The 20,401-nt window shown below is 48.6% G+C and overlaps 1 protein-coding gene across 2 annotated transcripts in view; it reads right to left on the bottom strand.

The window, feature by feature from the left end:
• The window catches only part of ARMC9 (armadillo repeat containing 9), a 172,089-nt gene that overhangs the window by 19,345 nt on the left and 132,343 nt on the right, over window positions 1-20,401 (bottom strand). For both annotated transcript variants that reach the window (XM_047773747.1, XM_047773746.1), the window contains exons 20-21: window positions 14,318-14,422; window positions 1,555-1,670 (exon numbers count right to left, since the gene is read on the bottom strand). In XM_047773747.1, the coding sequence (XP_047629703.1) occupies window positions 1,555-1,670; window positions 14,318-14,422 (221 nt within the window). The remainder of the gene's footprint in view (window positions 1-1,554; window positions 1,671-14,317; window positions 14,423-20,401) is intronic.

Below are 20,401 nucleotides of genomic sequence, written 5' to 3'. Positions count from 1 at the left end.
ATATAATAATAATAATATAAAAGTAACTTTTTAAATGGTGATTCAGTGTCCTCTTTCCCATCTCAAGCCAGATGAATTGTATTAAGTCCTGTTGCTACTTCCACTCAAAAAGATATTATATTTATAGACTGGATTTACTAGTCGTTGGCACTTGCTATGTTCTGGATCAAAAAAAAAATACAAACTCCCTCAGATGCAAATGATATTCGGGGGATGATTAGGTGGTATTTGTATACTATATAAAATATACTATTATTAAATATAATATAGTATATATATACTCTACAGTATTAAATTAATGTTAACTTTCTTAGGCATGATACATGTGGTTAAGTAAAAGGATATTCTTAGGAGATGTGTGCTGAACCACTCATTTCAAGCGGTTCAGTGTGTAAATGATATATTATGCAGAGAGAGAGTGTGAGAGAGCGTGCAAGCAAGAGAAAGAGTGTAAACGGGGCAAAATGCTAACAGCTGGCAGCTCTTCATTGTAATATTCTTTCAACTTTTCCATAGGTTAAAAAATACGGGTTGTAGGTTTCAGAGAAAAAGGCATGATAGTTTATACATCAGTAATTAAAAACAAAAACCTTGAAATATGAAGCACATGACGATTAGTTTTGAAATCAAACAGATCTCAGAACACGGTATTTACAGCTCAGGTCCCAGATGGGCAACCAAACCCCACCCGCTCTGCGTGCTGGGGCTCCGGGTCCTCCATCTGCACGCAGAGATCTACAAGGGCAGGCATTTCTGTGTTTTGCTTGTTGCCGAATCCCCGGCTGCTCACCGCAAACGACTATAGAGTAAACCTGGAAACAACCAAACTGCCTGGCTATGGAGGATAACTAAGTAAAATATGTCACAGTCATTTGAAATATTTCATGGCCCACGTTTGTTGAATGACTAAATGTAGGGTTTTCCCCTGCTCTCTGTAACTCCCTCATTTGCACCTGTTTCTCTCCAGACAGGAGAAGAAGCACCCAGACCACGGAAGAAGTTTCTCCCTACCCAAGCTGGGCTGCCCAGCCTGGGGCTCCCCTGGAGCCCATGGGGGTCAGGTTCCCAGGTCCCCAGGGAGACTAGAGGCTCTGGGTCATCAGACTAGATTTGTTTACATAAATAGGATAGGAGCGAGTCTATAAAGAATGAATAAGGCTTGGTAGCCAAAAATGCATACAGCTGCTTTAAAAAGTCATCTAGAAAAAAGCTGATGCCTTCTTATGGAGCCAGTCCGTCCCAACAGAGGGCCTGGTGCTGCAGAAAAGAGCACGAGTCTGGGGAGACCTGCTATTCTTTCTGGTCTTTTCCTTTGGAATCACATTGGCCCAACACCAGGCTCCTCCTGAATCGAGGCTGTAAAGCGGTCCTTGGAGACCCTGAAATCCAACCTCTTTCCTTTCCAAAAATCCGCAAAAGATACATAATAAAGAGATAAGTGCTTTTCAATATGACCATTTTATTTTGAATGTTAAAATACATGCATCTTACACTGCGGTTAATCAAAACAAAGCTTAAGAAGGTAAATCCCCGCTTCCTTTAGCCCGGACTTACGCTGGGTACCCGGTCCTGTGGCCCCCGGGGGTGACGGGCCGGCGCAGGGGCTCAGGGCCACCCCACTGCATGCCCGCTGTCCCTTTCCGCCGCGCCTTCCCCGTGTTGGTCATGATCTGGTGGAGGCAAAGAGGAAACAGGGCTGGAGAAATTAATTTACAGCAATAAGAGGTTTTGCAAATAAGCAAGGAAGGATCACCCCAGATTATTCAGATTAAACAGGATATTTGGGGAAAAACCCCTCTAGGTTTGCATATTACACCATTTAGCAGTATACATTAAAAAAAAATCAAACCATGGAAAAAAGGGAAGAAAATAGTTGAAAATAGTAACTTGTGGAGTTCCCCTTGTGGCGCAGTGGAAACAATCCAACTAGTAACCATGAGGTTGAGGGTTCGATCCCTGGCCTCTCTCAGTGGGTTAAGGATCCGGTGTTGCCATGAGGTGTGGTGTAGGTCGCAGACACGGCTTGGATCTGGCGTTGCTGTGGCTGTGGTGCAGGCAGGCAGCTACAGCTCTGATTAGACCCCTAGCCTAGGAACCTCCATATGCTGCGGGTGCAGCCCTAAAAAGACAAAAGACAAAAGAAAGAAAGAAAGAAAATAGTAACTTGTATCTCTGGAGAGGGCTAACTTTGAAAGTGAGAGGAAAAAAGACAAATAAATTTGGTTTCATAAAAAAAAATAACATTTCCACATATGCAGTATTTTAAAGACAAGCCAGATTAACTGTAAAACAAAAAACTAGGAAGAAATATTTGCAGCATATTTAACAGATTAAAGGGTAAAATTTTCATTAAAGAAGGAGTGCTTACAAACCAATAAGTAAAACACTAAATAGATAATTGGGTAAAGAATTCAAACAGACAAGTCACAAAATAGAAAATATCACCAGTAAAGAGAGGAAAAAAAATAATCGGCTTTACAAGTAACTAGAAACTACAACTTTACAAAAAAGGTATCATTCTTAAATTATTAAATGAGTGACAAGTAAAGAAATGATTTCATCCATTTCTGACAATAGTTTGTCAGGGGCATGGAAGTTTGAGACTTTCTTTTGGAGAGTATTTTGACACGTATATCAAGAATCAAAAATGTTCACATCCTCGTGTGTTAAACCCTAGAGAAAGAATCCAAAATATGGAAGATGCACCATAACTGAAGCTGAGGAGTTCCCGTCGTGGCTCAGCGGAAACGAATCTGACTAGCAGTTATTTGGGTTTTTCTAGTATTTGAGGTAGGAAGAAGAGAAAAAGGGCCAGCTTCCTCTGGGAGAGACTCACTATTTTCCGAGTTTTCTATACTGTGGTTATATTATGTTAATAATTAAGAAAAATTGTTTAAAAAAGAAATCACAGTAAAACAGGTGAAATCTGAATAAAGTCTGTGGATTGTACCAGCATCAGTTTGATACCTGCTACAGGCCCCACTGGGATGCTGGGTGGCCCATGCACGAGGCCTCTAATTTTTTCAAAGTCCTGTGAGTCTATAATTATTTCAAAATAAAAGTAAAACAAAAATTAATTGGAGTTACACCTTTAATCTCTGGATTTTTGCTGAAAAGTTATTTGGGTTTCTCTAGTATTTGAGGTAGGAAGAAGAAAAAAAGGGCCAGCTTTCTCTGGGAGAGACTCACTAGGCCTCCCAGCGCGGTGGCCAGGCTGGTGGGAGTGGGTGGGGGAGGGGGCTGTGAAGGGGAAAGCGGACAGGAGGGGGGAGGGGGCTCTGCCCCTTGGAGGTAATGAAACATAATGAAGCTTTCCAAATAAGAACTAAAATGCAGTTTCAGAAGTTCCTGTCATGGCTCAGTGGTTAACGAATCTAACAAGCATCCACGAGGACACAGGTTCGATCCCTGGCCTCGACCAGTAGGTTAAGGATCTGGCATTGCTGTGAGCTGTTGTGTAGCTTACAGACATGGCTCAGATCTGGCCTTGCTGTGGCTGTGGTGTAGGCCGGCAGCTGTAGCTCCGATTAGACCCCTAGCCTGGGAACCTCCATATGCCATGGGTGCGGCCCTAAAAAAAAAAACACCAAAATGCAGTTTCACCTGCCTTAATATCTCTTGTGAAATTTGCAGAAGGCGGTCATTTTAACTGCTTCCTCACTGACTTCCTTTCTGTCCGCTGTCCCCATCTAGAATCTAGAGTCAAATTTACATGCCCTCCCCCCTCACCAGAGCAGGCCCCTTAAGTCCAATATCCAATGGGACCCGAGGACCACCTGAGCCTTCTCTTTCCCCCTCGTTTTGCCAGGCGGGACACCCAGGTCCTTCCACGGGAGGCGGGGATAAGAAGGCGCAGTCTTAAGCCGCTGGAAGAGGGAGAGAGCAAGGGTGCAGGCTGCTAGCCCCCTGCCTCCTCCTGCCCGCTCCTCTGTCCTTCCGGGCTCCCCCCTCCCAGTTCCTCCCAAATCCTCTCTTCTAGAGGAGCGCGAACACAACACTGATATTTGAGAGAGTTCTAGCCTTTGGGAAACGCTGTCAGCCATACCATCTCCTTAAAACTTCACCGACCTAAGGAGGGTGGCCTCTGTCCTCTCCAGGGGGTGCGGAAACTGGGCAGGCCCCTGGGGAACAGGTTGGTGAGGGCCCAGCATGACTGTGTTAGGTGCTCAGTGCCTCAGACCAGTGCTTCCCAGAGGGCTTGTCTCCCATGCACCTCACAACCCCCTGAGCCTGCGGGGAGCACGGAGCAGCCCACCAAGGCTCCAGGTCCTCGGGGAGCCTCTGCTGCAAAGGAGGTGGAAAGATCTCACAGGGTATCTACCCATAACGTGCTGTGTGTGGCAAGGGCCTTCGGGGCTTCTTGGGAGAGAAGAGCAAGGGTTCCTGACAGCTCCCTGCTCAGCAAAGGGACGCAGCTTCCATCTGTGTGACAGATGGAGACTGTTGGAAAAAAAGGTTCTGCTACTAAAAAAACCAAAAAACAGAAAACAAAAAAACCATATTTAACCACAATCAAAAAAAAAAAATGCAGCATATGATTTAGCGGAATGAAATTTATTCAGTAGTAAAAGATGGTCAACACATGTCAATTTTGGTAAAAAAAATTCCCATTTACTAGTTTTTGCGTATGGGTGAATCACTTAAAGCAACTCTGATGTGCTATAGAGCAGTATGAGTTTTTGTAAGAAAATCCAGGCACACAATGCGTCTGACACACGGAAAACAAGGGGAAGCTGGAGACACCGCTAGCTGTCCATGCAATACTCACTCTCCCTTTCTTGACCAACAGCACTCTGACCTTGTTGGCACAGAATGTGTCTATTTAAAAAATACCTTTCCAGGAGTTCCCGTCATGGCTCAGCGATTAGCGAACCCGACTAGCATCCATCAGGATGTGGGTTCAATCCCTGGCCTTGCTCAGTGGGTTAAGGATCTGGTGTTGCCATGAGCTGTGGTGTAAGTAGCAGACTCGGCTCAGATCCTGCGTTGCTGTGGCTCTGGCAAAGGCCGGTAGCTTTAGCTCCAATTAGACCCCTAGCCTGGGAACCTCCATATACTGAGGGTTTGACCCTAAAAAAAAAAACCTTTCCAGACTCCCTTGCAGCTAGGGGTCATGTGACTGAGTTCCGACCAGTAAGAAGTAAGGGGAGGTCTCCAGACGGAGCTTCAGGAAAACCCTGTAGAGAGGATGGATCTGGCCGGCCTGCACGGGTGACCTTCCTCCTGACTTTATTATGGGTTTGTTGCAGGAGCTACATCCATCATCCTATGACAAAGAGGCAGCAGGCCTGTGAAGGAAGGGCCGCTGCACCAATTCTGAGCTCCTACAGCCCCACCAGGACCTCAGCACTGTGGTCATATGTTTTTGTAAAATTTGCAAAAGCAGCATGTTTTAATTGCCGTCACTTGACGCTGCTGTTTCTTTCTACTCCAACCTCCTTTGTCACACCCCCGCCAGGGTGCTGGCATGGCCAGAGGCAGCTGGAGTTCAGCTAAGAGGATGCTGAATCCGGGTGACGTGTAATTGGGGTTCAGCGGGAAATATTTATGATTCCCAGTCACTTCTGTGCACAGCCACATAATCGCCAGCTGTCCTGGTGGAGAAGTGGCTTCTGGGAATTCCTCATGCTGAGTATTTATGAAGAGTTAGGGTGCAAGAAAATTTGAAATGCTCCCAGATCTTCCGGTTTTTTTTTTGAAAGAAATCTGAGGATGGTTTTCTCAAAGTTGACAACAACCCGAAAAACTAGCAGTGTTACCAAAAACTCAATGTGAGGCGGAAAGAAAAATGTCTAATCTATCACTAATAAGAAACGTAATTGGATTAAACATAGTACAGGAAGGTCTGACTAGTGATAGGTTCCCAGGAGGATGGAGTCAGACCCCCAGCCCCCGAATGTGGCTGCTGACCTTGGAGACCTGCTGCGGACAGGGGACATGGGGACGTGGGGACAGCCCAGCACACGGTCTACACCCTCTCCCAGAATGTGGAGCAGCGACTAACCACCTACAAGGACTAACTGCCCTCTGTCACAGACCCGACCCCCTACCCCTCCCTCGACCTCCCCCACACGTTCCCGCCGTGAACTCCATCCAGCCACAGAGCCGTTATAAGCCCAGCACCTCGTCGCAGTCGGGGCTGGTGCCATCTGCCGCTCGGCCTGCGCCCCTCAGATGCCCTCGTACATCTCTCTTGCTTTACCAACCAGGCCCTGCGCGTTCCTCCCTCGGCAAACCCAGCAACTAGTGTCCTTTTCTTTCTCTGTAGAAAATATTAACTTGTTCCCACGTGTAGAGGTAATCAGAGGGTTTCAAAAACATTGGGAAAGAAGCCTCTGAGGTGTGCGGCAAGCAGCTGGTTAATAAAAACATTAGTTTTTTGTGTGTGGTATCTGTCGGTTCTTAAACATTTGCATTTGACGGATTTATTTTCTCCTTCCCATGCTAACTGCTTCCTCTTACACTTAACTTTGTCTTCCTCTGTTTGAAAGAAGGCCTCCAAGGAGTTCCCACTGTGGTGCAATGGGTTAAGAACCTGACGGCGGCAGCTCGGGTCCCTGCAGAAGGTTCAATCCCCAGCGGGGCACAGCGAGTGAAAGGATCCGGGGGTTGCTGCAGCTGCAGCTGCAGCTGCGGCTTGGATTCGGTCCCTGGCCTGGGAATCTCCACATGCCACAGGGATGAACACAAAAAGAAAAAATGCAAACAGGGGTGGGGGTGGGAGAAGGGCCTCCCCGAAGCCTGCGGACTGGAAGTTCCACGCAACCTGGATCTCCTCTTCTTCCTGACGGGCTGGGGGCTGATAAGGCTGGACCTGCTGTTAGCAGTTGAGCGCAATCCCGACTGACAAGGAGATGAGATACAGAGATGGGGGGAGGGAAGGCAGGGAACAGTTAGCCATCTCTGGGCGGGTAGAATTATCATCGGGTTGTTTATACTGTGTTTACTCTTGACTTTTCTGCAATAAGCATACATTTCTTTTGTAATCAGAAAAAAGAATTTCAGAAACACACTGAAAAAGAAAAGGATTTGGAATAGTTGTAGGGGAAGATTTCCCCCACCCCACCCCCCGCGTGCCTGTTAGGTTGTGTTTTCATACGTAAGAATGTGGACTTTTAGGAGTTCCCATCCTGGCTCAGTGGTAACGAACCCGACTGGTATCCGTGAGGAGGCAGGTTCGATCCCTGGCCTCACTCAGCGGTTAAGGAGGTGGCGTTGCCGTGAGCTGTGGCGTAGGTCGCAGGTGCAGCCTGGATCCGGTGTTGCTGTGGCTGCGGTGTAGGCCGGCAGCTGTAACTCCGATTGGACCCCTAGCCTGGGAACTTCCACATGCCGCAGGTGGGGCCCTAACAAGACAACAAAAAAAACAACTATGGACTTTTAGTTCCAACTGACATTTCAACTGTGAACTGGAGTTTGGCGCTTGCCATCGGCCTCTACATGGAGTAAAACATGAGCCACGGCAGCTGCTGACCTGCAGCCCCCACTGAGTGGAGCTCAGGCTGGAGACCAGGCGTGAGGCCCTCTGTGCCCTGGGAAAACTGGAAGAACAGGCCTTCAGATTGTCAGGTATTTTCAGGAGAAGATTTTAGGAGCCCAATTCTTGCATCTCATATCTAGAAAAACACTAAAATCCTTCCACGATGACTAATGTCTGGGACTAGTGGCGAGACCAGCCGCAAACTTCTGCAAAATGTGAGCTTGGCTGCAGGCGCCTCCCCTTTCCCCTTTAGCACTTAGATCCGGATGGTTCCCCCCTTGCCTCTTGCGGGCATATCTCAGAGCTACCTGAAATACTGCCTCCTGCGCTGTAGTTAGTGGACAAAACAAAAGATGTCACCGAGGTCACTGGTGAGAACAGCCACTCCCAAGGGTGGGCCAGGGAGCCCCGAGGGGACTCAGAAAAGCGTATCACAGGAATGATTCCAGGAAGCCCAGACCCTTCCGTCTCCCCACAGAACTGGTTTTCTGTAAATTGTCTGTAAATCTTTGGTTCCTACCACCTCCCTATTGTTGCAAAAACTCACCTATCCTAGCTTCTCCCCTCGCCTCCTCGGAGCGGTTTCTTGGGGCTCCCTGAGATGCTGTCTCCCCGCTTAGGTCCTAATTTCACCCCAAATAAAACTTAACTCTCGACTTTCAGGTTGTCTTATTTGCAGTCGACGCAACTATCAGTGAGGCAGAACAGGAATAGCTGACTGAAAAGTGAAAAGAAAAAAAATCCCAATGTGGAGATCAAATTTGAAAAAAAAAAAAAAAAAGGAAGGAAGGAAGAAAGAAACAGAAAAGAAAAAATTGGAAACTGAGGCCCTTCCTTTTCTGGTTTGGGTTTTTGCTGCAGGTGCCTCAGGCCTCTGCGCTGGGTCCGAGGTGCTGGGCTCCGCCCCTGCCAGCTGCACCCACTCCCTGCGCAGAGACCCCATTAATCTTGAGGTCTGCCCAAGTGGCAGGGTTTCCACGGCCCCGACTCAGGCTCCAGAACCTCCTGGGAGTTCCCATTGTGGTGCGACGGAAACGAATGCGACGAGGAACCACGAGATTGAGGGTTTGATCCCTGGCCTCGCTCAGTGGGTTGAGGATCTGGCATTGCCATGAGCTGTGGTGTAGGTCGCAGACCTGGCTCGGATCTGGCGTTGCTGTGGCAACAGCTCCGATTAGACCCCTAGCCTGGGAACCTCCATATGCCGTGGGTGCAGCCCTAAAAAAAAAAAAAAAGATAACCCCCCCACAAAAAAAGATACAGATTCCTGGGGCCAGGACTCCTGCTTTAGGAGATTTCTGGAAAACTAAACACACTTGGGGAGAAAGACAGTGTGGAAAGGAAGTAATTAGCATCGAGAACAGGCACCCCTCCCCCACACTGAGTTTATGCTTAAAAACTAGACCACACAGGAATCGTCAATAGAATGCAGGCCCCTGGAAGATGGCAGGTCTTCCAGGAGGCGGCCTAGCTTAGGGGTAAAGAGTGAGCAGGCTCAGAGAACACTCGAGAAGGCTCCTCAGCCTGGCTCAGCCTTAGCTTCCTCATCTAAAATGCGATACTAGCTGGACCGACCCCACCGTCCGTTGGGAGAATTAAACAGGTGGAATCGGATGTGGGAGCCCTGAGCGCAGGCCTTGGCCTAGGACTCTGCCCGATTAATTCAAGACACGCCTGCGACTGCTGTTGAAGGAAACCAAACAGTTTAAACTTCAAAAGAAAAACAAAACCCTGAGGTTCTGTGATAAATATCTATACCTCTTTAACCACAGTGACAAAGATATTTAAATCGGGGCCTTCTTTTTTTTTAGGAAGAATTGAATGATAATCTGGTAGAATACAGATGATTCTGAAAAATTCAGAAATAACCAAGCAAGGAGAAGCCGGCAAATCATCAGTCCTGACCTGCTGCTGATCACGGCCTCTTCTGAAGAAGAAGCACAAAACGCTGCTGCTTTTCACCGGAATTAGGAGTAAAGGATACGTCTGCTGGGACCACCACACTCTCAGGCAAGCCTGTGCCAGCGTCCGGAGTGCCCTGTGATCATCAGCATCTTCACAGCCTGGGCACCAGAGCTTGCACTTGGGAGGGTGAGACCGCCGTCAGTGCGGCCCTGCAGGGGTCCGGCCAGAAATGCCCAGCAGGGGGGTGGTGAGCCACTGGGCCCAGGAATCCTGGGAAAGGCTTCCTTCCATCCCTGGACACCCTGGCAGCCGCCCTCCCTGCACCTCCACCCCACCTCCAAACTAGTAGCTTACTGCTGTGTAGGATAACCTCTCCCGGGGTTAGGGTAAGGAGGGCTGGGCTGGGGCCTGGACTGTTTTTAAGCCAACTTCAGTGGTCTGGGGCTTTGAGAAACCCGGGGCCAGCGCTGCCATCACAGGACGATACCCATCAACCCACCGACCCCTCCTCGCCCATACAGTCTTATCTGCTCTGGGTCGAACCTTGGAAACGTCTGGAAGACGAGAGCTTGTCAAACATTCCCGGCATTCTGTTGTGTGATAGGCAAATGGCACAGGTTCAAGGCACATTTTCTGAATACGACTTTCACAAAGGTCCCCAACTTTCTGCCGACCTCGAACAAGGTATCATGGATCTAGTACATCAGGATGGGGGGAGTGAGCTGGGATTTGGGGGCGCCCACGCCCTCGTGAAATGCAGCACCTTCTCTCTCTGCCAGGTTCCCTCGTTTCCCTAAACAATTGGCAGGTGTGAGCGCACAGCCCCCGAGGGAACCACCAGAGCCAAAGGTGGGCAGGTGAGGGGAGCTCAGGGTGCTGGCCGGCTGGCAATTTCAAATCAAGACTGGTGACTGAGGGCAGCTGAGGAAGCCTAAGGAACAAAGAGAGCAAAATGGGGAGTGTCCGTATAACCTCAGTGGTTGCCACTCAAACAGTAAGTTTTCTTTTCCTGTCTTTTGAGAGCTGCACCCGTGGCATATGGAGGTTCCCAGGCTAGGGGTCAAGGTGGAACTGCAGCTGCAGGCCTCCACCACAGCCACAGCAATGCAGGATCTGAGCTGCGTCTGCAACCCATACCACAGCTCACGGCAGTGCCAGATCCTTAACCCCCTGAGCGAGGCCAGGGATCAAACCTGCGTCCTCACGGATACGTCAGGTTCATTACTGCTGAGCTCCCATGGGAACTCCTCAAACAGTAAGTCTAGTAAAATGTGAGACCCGGTGGTAAGCTGGTACAGTGGGTCGAATGGTGGCCCTTAGCCGCTCTGTCCATGGGCCAGCCCCGGGGCTTGTGAATGTGGCCTGGTCTGGATAAAAAGTCTTTGCCTGTAATTTAAAGACGGCTCCTGAGAGGAAGAGATCATCCTAGAGCAGCTCTAATCCAGTGACAAGTGTCATCGTAAGTGACAGAGGAGACGGTCCCATGGACATGGGGGCAGCGTGTGAGGTTCCGCAGCCACAAGCCAGGGAAGCCCCTAGACGCTGTAAGAGCCAGATTCCCGCCTTGAGGCCTTGGAGGCGGCTGTGCTGCTGCCTGACTGCAGAGGTCTGGCCTCCAGGACCGGGAGAGAACACGCTTGGGTTGTTTCACGCCGTCCGGCTTGCGGTCCTTTGTCACCGCAGCCGAGGAAGCTCTAACTTGGTCTTGGCGTCCACGTGACAAACCCTTTCCATGCTTCATTCGTCGCACTCACGCTGCCACTGAAAAGCGACCCCGACGACAGAAACGAACACGTGCGCAACTTTTCCAAGTACTTCCTTCCGGGAGAACAGGACCTCTGCTCTAAGGAGATGGGAACTGCCTGCTCTGGTACAATGACACCGTTTTCAGATGCCCTCACGCCAGGGCTGCTGGTTGATTTGAAAGCTCTGTCCCCTTTGCACCTGGCCGACCTGCACGATTAAACTGGTTGTCTTGGCAGGTTCCACACCTTGTTTTCGTTGGTGCTGTTAAAAATCGTCCCCATATCCTGAGTTCCCGTCGTGGCGCAGCAGAAACGAATCCGACTAGGAACCATGAGACTGCAGGTTCGATCCCTGGCCTTGCTCAGTGGGTTAAGGATCTGGCGTTGCCGTGAGCTGTGGTGTAGGTTGCAGACGAGGCTTGGATCTGACGTGGCTGGGGCTGTGGCGTAGGCCGGCGGCTACAGCTCTGACTGGACCCCTAGCCTGGGAACCTCCATATGCCATGGGTGCGGCCCTAAAAGACAAAAAAAAAAATCTTCACCACATCGATATAAGATCTCACCCAGGGCATTTCATTGTGCAGAGGCACTAAGTGCCTTTCAGCCGAGGGGCCACATGGGGGCCTCCGTCTGAAGAGCCTTGCCGACCCTCTTGTGCGGTGGTGTCTGTGCCAAAGCCCCACGGCTGGGGGCCGGGTTCTCCACAGCTTCGCTGCCACCCTCCCAAGAAGCAACCTGCCTTCTTGTCCTCCCCATCGCCTGCCACGAAGCACAAGGGCCTGGCCTTGAAAAGGGACGGAGCACAGGCCTTTCCTGACAAAGCCAGTGCTCTTCCAATGGGGAACAAAGGCCCAGTCAGGGCTCAAGACCCCCATCAACAGCCTGGAACCCGGCGGGCCTCACTTTCGGCCCTTCTCGAACACCTGTCCGCCTGACCTAATGTAACGGAGCCTCCGCGGTCAGGTTCCTTTGATCCTTGAGTCATTCCTAGGGACAGTGACAGGCTACAGGCAGCTGACCTTGTGCAGGACTGGGGATCCGGTGGTCACCCAGCCTCCTAAGTCATCTCCCCTCTTTGACTCTTACCCCCTAGCCTCTTCTCCACAAGGCGCCCAGGGTGAAGACAGGTTAAGAGAGTAAAACCTAAGTCAAACGGAGCCACTCCCCTGCCCTTCACCTGCCCGCGATTTCCCAGCTCAGGGAGAATAAAGCCCCAAACCCTCGCCTGTGATGCCCTCACCAGTGGGCCTCTGGCTGCCCTCCAACCTCAAGTCCTCTTGGCACAGACTGACCCCAGCCTGGTCATTTCCCGAATGAGGAGGAAGACCAGGATGGGGTGACCAGGAGACCAGTGCCCAGGGCGAGGGAAGATGGCCTGGACGGGGGCAGCAATGGGAAAGGTCAGGTCTTGCTTTTTTTTTTCTTCTTCTGTCTTTTTTTTTTGCTATTTCTTGGGTCGCTCCTGCGGCATATGGAGGTTCACAGGCTAGGGGTCTAATCGGAGCTGTGGCTGCCAGCTTACGCCAGAGCCACAGAAACGCGGGATCAAGCCGCATCTGCAACCTACACCACAGCTCACGGCAACGCCGGATCCTTAACCCACTGAGCAAGGGCAGGGACCGAACCCGCAACCTCATGGTTCCTAGTCGGATTCGTTAACCACTGCGCCACGACGGGAACTCCTTTTTTCTTCTTCTTTTTACTGCTGCACCTATGGCATATGGACGTGCCTGGGCTAGGGGCTGAATCTTTGACCCACACGGCAGCTCGTGGCAACGCCATATCCTTAATCCACTGAGCAAGGCCGGTGATTGAACCCACATCCTCACAGATACCATGTCAAGTTCTTAACCCACTAAGCCACAAGGGGAACTCAAGTCAGGTGCTTTCTGCTTCTACCTGCCCCCATAAAGGTTCATGCCACTGGCACCCGCCATCTTTTTCCTGCCCGAGTCACCGTCTTTGTAGCCAACTGTTGAGAGCCTGGCTCCCAGCTCCAACACCAACCTGCCCAACTCGAGAGGATTTCGGGGCCCATGAATCTGACCCAGTCGATCATTAGCTTCAAAATTCCAGGAGTTCTTTTGAATATGGCCTTCGCTCCTGTGTGCTCAGCTGTCCATCCCAGGGCTTCAGGCTGGATGGGTCCTTGTCCCTTGCTGCTGTTCCTGCCTTCAGAAGCCTCACACCCCAGCATCTCACCTGCTCACCCGTGTGCTCTCTCATCAAGGTTTCACGAGACACTGGCAGGCCCTCGATGCCTCATCCTCTCCCAGCCAACCAGCAGCTCCCCCGACTCACACCCTTCCTGGTCCAGCTGGTGAGGGGGTAACGAGTGGCTCCCAGAGCACTACGGCCATCGAGGAGCTCAAATGACGGCCCCTCGCAGGTGTGTGCCTCCTGGACTGACCACTCAACCCATCCTGAAACATCCTTGCTTCCTGTTTTCCGTGGCACTGTACTCTCCTGGGCCTCCAGCCTCTCTGTCTGTCTGTTCACTTTCTGTCTGTCCCCCGCGTCCTGACGTGCTGGTGCCCCCCCGTCCCGGGGAAACCTCATTGCTCTGATGGCTTCAGCCATCATCTGTGTGCTGATGGCTGACAAACCTGCTGCCATCTTCCCTTCTCAGAGACAAGGCATCCAAAAATCAAGACGTTGGACAAGTGGGAGTTCCCGCTGTGGCGTGAGGAGAACAGCAGCATCTCTGCAGCGCCAGGACGGAGGTTTGATCCCAGGCCGGCACGGTGGGTTAAAAGATCTGGTGTTGCCACAGCTGGGCTGCAGGATGCAACTGTGGCTCAGATCCGATGCCTGGACTGGGAGCTCCATGTGCCGTGGTGGGGGTGGGGGCAACAAAAAAGAAGAAGAAGAAGAAAAGAAGCTGGACGGGTAGATGGTTTCTACTAAGGATGGGCTACCTTTGGATGTTCTGGAGACTCTGGTGCACCTTTTAGTTACGCTCTAACCGCCTTCTGGTCACGCGAGGGCCTGTTTAGGACAGTAACTCAGGCCTCTGTGAGCTGCAGGGCCCCCGAGAGCAAGTTGGCTACCATAGAACTTCTCATCAACACGGTAGCGTAACAGATCAAAGCAAACCCGTGTGTGTGTTACTGCAGACACTACATCCATCAATGACCCATCTCTCCTTTCTACTTCGGGGTCCACACCCGCGCCGTGTGGTACTTACTCCTAAGTACTCCGTGGTCAGAAGCTTCTCGCCTGAGAGTTCTCCGAGCTGCGGCTGGATCAGCTCGTCTTTGTCCAGATCGGCTTCCATAGTGTCATGGTCCTCCTGTTGCAAAGGAGACATGGGGTGGGCGCTCTGGACCCTGGGCTGCAAGTTCCCAGAGGGCGGCTCCCCATGAAATGGCAAGGCCTTAGCCCAACCGCAGCAGCTCACGGCTTTGCATCTCAGCCCCGTCTTTAGGCAGCTGGGCACCCAGTGAGCCCTTCCACGGCCACAGATGGGAAAAGTTCAGCAAGACACTCGATGGTCTCTCTTAGTCACAGTTCTCAGAACGTTTTTCTCTGCGAGGTCCAGCTACCATGTGAACAGCCAAATCAGCCAGCCTACAAGTAACTATTAACTACACATGCACAGGCCTGATAGGGGATACAAAACTATGTTATAGGCCTGCTCTTCTCATGCGGCTTACAGTCAATAAGAAGACTCAGCAAAAAGAGGTGTTTGGCTTCAGGGAAGATGGAGAGTGCCAGGAGGCATGTTTCTACAATATTTTCTGAGCCTCTTGGCTCCTGTTTTCTATGCTGAAAACTCCATCTTGTCCTGCCTGACTTTACCCCATATTCCTGCTTGAAAAACAGTCGCAGTGCTGGCAAATGACTTAATCTTAAGAGCAAAGACCTAAAGGCATAAGTTATTCACGTGGTCAGCTGAATGAGGACCTAATGCATTGGTCTAGACACGCTGGACCTGTGCCGACAGGCACGCCGTTTGCACAGCATGACATGTCTTCTCAAGAATAAGAGGAAGATGAGCTTCATGGCCCCAAGGGGTTTATGAGGGGTTGTTAGCAGGATATGCATCAGCAAGGAGAACCAAGGTGCAAACCTAGGCACACTGGGTTGCTGCAGATAGGCATGCCCTTTTGCGTTTTGCGGAAGCACAACGCTGGTTCTCTAGATGCTATGCATAGATAGCTGACGCCAGGCTTCCTCAAATGCTAATGATTGTTAAATGCCTAGAGGTCAGAGTAAAAGCTTAACCATCTACCAGCTATGTGACTTTTAAAATAATAAAAGAACTTTTAAAATGATCATAAAAAACCCCCTATATCCTGCACCTATAGCCCCCTTCTCACTTGACATAACCCCAAAGAGCACAATAAAAGCAGTGTGGTTTGCTGAAGTGGTGCTCTTGGTCCCTGAGACCTTGAGTCCCCCAGTTCCCACCTTTAATTAAGATAAATGTCTCTGTGTCTGGTTTTATGTTAACTTTTTTCCTTTCCCAGCACCCGTTCTTCAGCCCTCGCCTGCTGAGCTGGTATCGGCAGGAGTGGACATACTTTTCCCTGTTCCTCCCACTAAGTACAACCCGAAACACTGGACATCACAGACAAAACAAACATAAGAGACCCTGGAAGATGGAGAGGAGGAGGCGGCCTCGAGGGTCCCCCAGGACACGGGAATGAAACCTGGCGAGCCCCCTGGGTTTGCTCTTCTCTTTAGAGATATGCCAGGCTAGGAGCTGAAGAAGGCAGCTACCCAGAAACAGGACTGGTGAAGACACAGAAGTTCCCCCAAGGCCTGCTCCCTGCAGCCAGAGAACCTGGAAAGGGAGAGCCCAGCACCGTGGAACTTTCAGACACTCACCGAACACCAGGGAAAACACCCGCCCACAACCACACCAGCAAGGGCATCAGGGAGCGTAGACTTCTCCACTCAATGTCCCTGCTGGGAGACATCAGAGACAGACACAGAGGGAGGGGAGTTTTGTCTCTGCTGGGTGTCATGAGGTGAGAGTGGAGACCAGGTGGGGAGCCCGCACTCCATGCCCACCTGGCAGTAATGAGATGTCCGCCCCCCACCAGGAATGGTGTCAGAGGAAGCCTGGTGGAGAGTCCAGACTTTTACCACTGCCGTGGTGCACCACGTTTGTGTGGTGTCTCAGAGGCCATGTGGGGAGCAGTAACGAGGCAGGGAGCTGTCAGTGGAAGCCTGGAAGGGATCTAGAAAGCCCGCCCCTGTCCTGCAGTAAAGGAGTCTCCTCCCTCCCCTTCCCCCACTGGCTACCCACAGCTAACAGCAATGAGGAGTCATTCCTGCTCCCTGCCAGAGCAGTGTCAGAAGAAGCCAGGTAAAATAGAAGGTTTAAGTAAGACCCAAGTTCTATCTAAAATAGCCAGGTTTAAATAAAAAATCACTCATCATACGAGGAACCAGGGTTTTCTTAAACTGAATTAAGAGACAATCAATAGATGCCAACATCAACATAACAGAGATGCTAGAATTATCTGACGGAAATGTTAAAGCAGCCATCATAACCATGCTTCACTAAGCAAGCCCAAACATTGTTGAAACAAATTAAAATAACGGGACGCCTTAAGAACATAGAAAAGGAAGAATGAAGTAAACCCAAAACAAGCAAAAAGAAGGAAACAATAAAGAGCAGAGCAGGAATCAACAAAAAGGAAAACAAGAAAACAACAGAGAAGAAGGTGGAACCAAATTTTTTGAAATTACTGATGGAATTGTCAAATCTCTAGCAAGACTGACAAAGAAAACATAGACATAAATTACCACTATCAGGAATGAAACAGGAGATACCACTACAGAAATCAAAAAGATAATAGGGGAGTTCCTGTCATGGCTCAGCAGAAACGAATCTGACTAGTATCCATGAGGACGCAGGTTTGATCCCTGGCCTCGATCAGTGGGTTAAGGATCTGGCATTGCTGTGAGCTATGGTGTAGGTTCCAGATGTGGTTCGGATCTGGTGTTGCTGTGGCTGTGGCATAAGCCAGCAGTTACAGCTCCGATTTGACCCCTAGCCTGGGAACCTCTATGTGCCACAGGTGCAGCCCTAAAAAGACAAAAAAAAAAAAAAGATATTAGAGACTACTAGGACCAAATGTAGTTGCTAATTTGACACTTAGGTAAAAAACACAAATTATTACAAGCTTCTCAGATAACCTGAAAAGTCCTATAACTATTAAGAAAATTGACTTCATAATTTTAAAATTCCCCCCAAAGAAATCTCCAGGCCCATTTAGTTTCACTGGAGAATTCTACCAAACTTTTAAAAAAGAAGTAACACCAATTCTACACAAGGCTTTCTAGAAAACAGAAGGGAAGGAATATCTCTCAATTTATTTATAAAGCTAGTATTACCTTGGTACCAAAACCAGACAAAGATAGTACCTTTATAAAAAGAAAAATAAAGGCAAATATCCATCATGAATAAGGCTGCAAAAATCCTTAACAATCAAGTTAAAGGAAAAAGGAAAAAAAAATCCTTAACAAAATACTAGCAAATAGAATAGACAAATAGATCAATATACTATATAAGTTATAAACAACAATCAAGTGGAGTTTGTTCTAGTGATACAAGCCTGGTTCAATATTTAAAATGTAATCATTGTAATCCTCAAGATTAACAGGTATATGAAAAAAACCACAATCAACTATAATAAAACTTTTTTTTTAAAAAAGAGAGCATTGTTACACGGGATTAAGACGGCGGAATAGACGGACTGGAGCTCAACTTCTCTCATAAAAACAACAAAATTACAACCAAATGCTGAGCAATCTTCAACCAAATGGACTGGAAACTTTCAAAAAGATATCCTACTTCAGAAGACAAAGAGGAGGCCACATCAAGAGGCAGAAGGGGCTATTACGTGATATAAGCAACCCCATACCTCCTGGGTGGGAAGCCCCACGGACTGGAAAGTAACAGTATCACAGAGATGCACCTACATGGGTGAGGGTTCTGAGCCCCATGTCAAACCCCCATGCCTGGGGATCTGGCACTGGAAGAAAGAGCCCCTGAAGCATCTGGCATTGAAGGCCAGTGGGGCTTGTGTGCAGGAGCTCCACAGGACTGGGAGAAATGGAGACCCCATTCTTGAAAGGTGCACACAGACCTTCACGTACACTGGGTCCCAGGGTAAAGCAAAGTCTCCATAGGAATCTGGGTCAAACCTGACTGCAGTTCTTGGAGGATCTCCTGGGAAAACAGGGGGTGAATGTGGCTTGTTGTGGGGGAAGGACATTGGAAGCAAAGCTCTTGGGAATATTCAGCAGTGTGCCTTTCTCTGGAGGTGGCCATTTTGGGAAAATCCGGCCCCACCAATCAGCCCCGAGAAGCCCCAGACCAAACAACAATCCAGGTGGGATCACAGCCCCACCCATCAGTAAACAGGCTGCCTAAAGAACCCCCAGGCACGCAGCCACCTCTAATCTCACCCAGAGACAAAGCTCCACCAACCAGAAGGATAGGAGTCAGTCCCACCTACCAGTGGGCAGGCAGCAGTCCCTCCCATCAGGAAGCCTACAGCAAGATCTCATACCAACTTCAACCACCAGGGGCGCAGACACCAGAAGTAAGAGAGGCTACAATGCTATTGTCTGCAAAAAGGTCACCACACCAAAAACCTATACACATGAAAACACAGAGAACTATAACTCAGATGAGGGAGAAAGAAAAAACCCCAGAAAAACAGCTAAGTGATCAGGAGATTCTTAGCCTCCAGGAAAAAGACTTCAGACTGTTGATGCTGAAAATAATGCAAGACACTGGAAATAAACTGGAGGCAAAGATGGATAATTCACAGGAAACACTAAGCAAAGAAATACAAGATATAAAGCTTATGCAAGAAGAGATGCAAAATACAATGACTGAAGTAAAAAATTCATTAGAAGCAGCCAACAGCAGAATACAGGAGGCAGAAGAACGAATAAGCGAGGTGGAGGACAGATGAGTGGAAATCACTGATGTGGAACAGAAAAGAGAAAAAAGATTGAAAACAAATGAAGAGAGTCTCAGAGAACTCTGGGACAATGTTAAATGCACCAACTTCCGTATTACAGGGGTGCCAGAGGAGAAGAGAGAGAGAAAGGGACAGAAAAAATATTTGAATTTAGATAATAGCCGAAAACTTCCCTAACAGGGGAAAGAAAGCACTCACTCAAATCCAGGAAGCACAACGAGTACCATAGAAAATAAACCCAAGGAGGAATACCCCAAGACATATATTAATCAAACTGATCAAAATTAAAGACAGAGAAAATATTGAAGGCAGCTAGGGAAAAGAAACAAATAGCATATAAGGGAACCCTGATAAGGTTATCAGCAGGCAGATTTTTCAGCAGAAACTCTGCAGGCCAGAAGGGAGTGGCATGATATACTTAACGTGATGAAAGGAAAAAACCTCCAAACAAGATTACTTTGCCTAGCAAGGCTCTCATTCAGATTTGAAGGAGAAATCAAAAGCTTCACAGATAAGCAAAAGCTAAGAGAATTCAGCAACACTAAACCAGCTTTACAACAAATACTAAAGGAACTTCTCCAGGCAGAAAAGAAAAGGCTGCAACCAGAAACAAAAATCCCACAAATGACAAGGCTCACCAGTGAAGGTATATATACAGTAAAGATACAAAATCATCCATGTGCAATTATGCTACCAAAATCAAAATTCATGAGAAGAGGAGGGTACAAATGCAGGACACTGGAGATGCACTTGCAGTTAAGAAACCAACAACTCAAAACAATCTCACACAAAGGACCCTAAGAGACTACTATATTCAACTATATGTCAATAAAACAGAAAACCTAGAAAAAATGGACAAATTCTTAGAAAAGTACAATCTTCCAAGACTAAAGCAAGATGAAATAGAAAATATGAACAGACGAATCACAAGAGTCTATATATATATATAGACTCATATCAAAACTTCAGAGTAACTGCAAACCGAAATCTACAATTGATACACAAACAAATAAGAAAAATCAACTCAAATACAACACTAAAGATAGCCACCAAACCACAAGAGGAGAGAACAAGAGAAGATGGGAAGAAAAAAGAGCAACAAAAACAAATCCAAAACAATTAATAAAATGGCAATAAGAATATACATATCAATAATTACCTTAAATGTCAATGGACTAAACGCCCCAACCAAAAGACAAAGACTGGAGGAATGCAGACAAAAACAAGACCCATATATATGCTGTATTCAAGAGACCCACTTTACTTCTATGGATGCATACAAACTGAACGTGAGAGGATGGAATCAAAAGATAGCTGGA

Source organism: Phacochoerus africanus, chromosome 3, assembly GCF_016906955.1.
Source record: "Phacochoerus africanus isolate WHEZ1 chromosome 3, ROS_Pafr_v1, whole genome shotgun sequence".
Lineage (NCBI taxonomy): Eukaryota > Metazoa > Chordata > Mammalia > Artiodactyla > Suidae > Phacochoerus > Phacochoerus africanus.
This window is presented reverse-complemented; position numbering and strand designations above follow the sequence as displayed.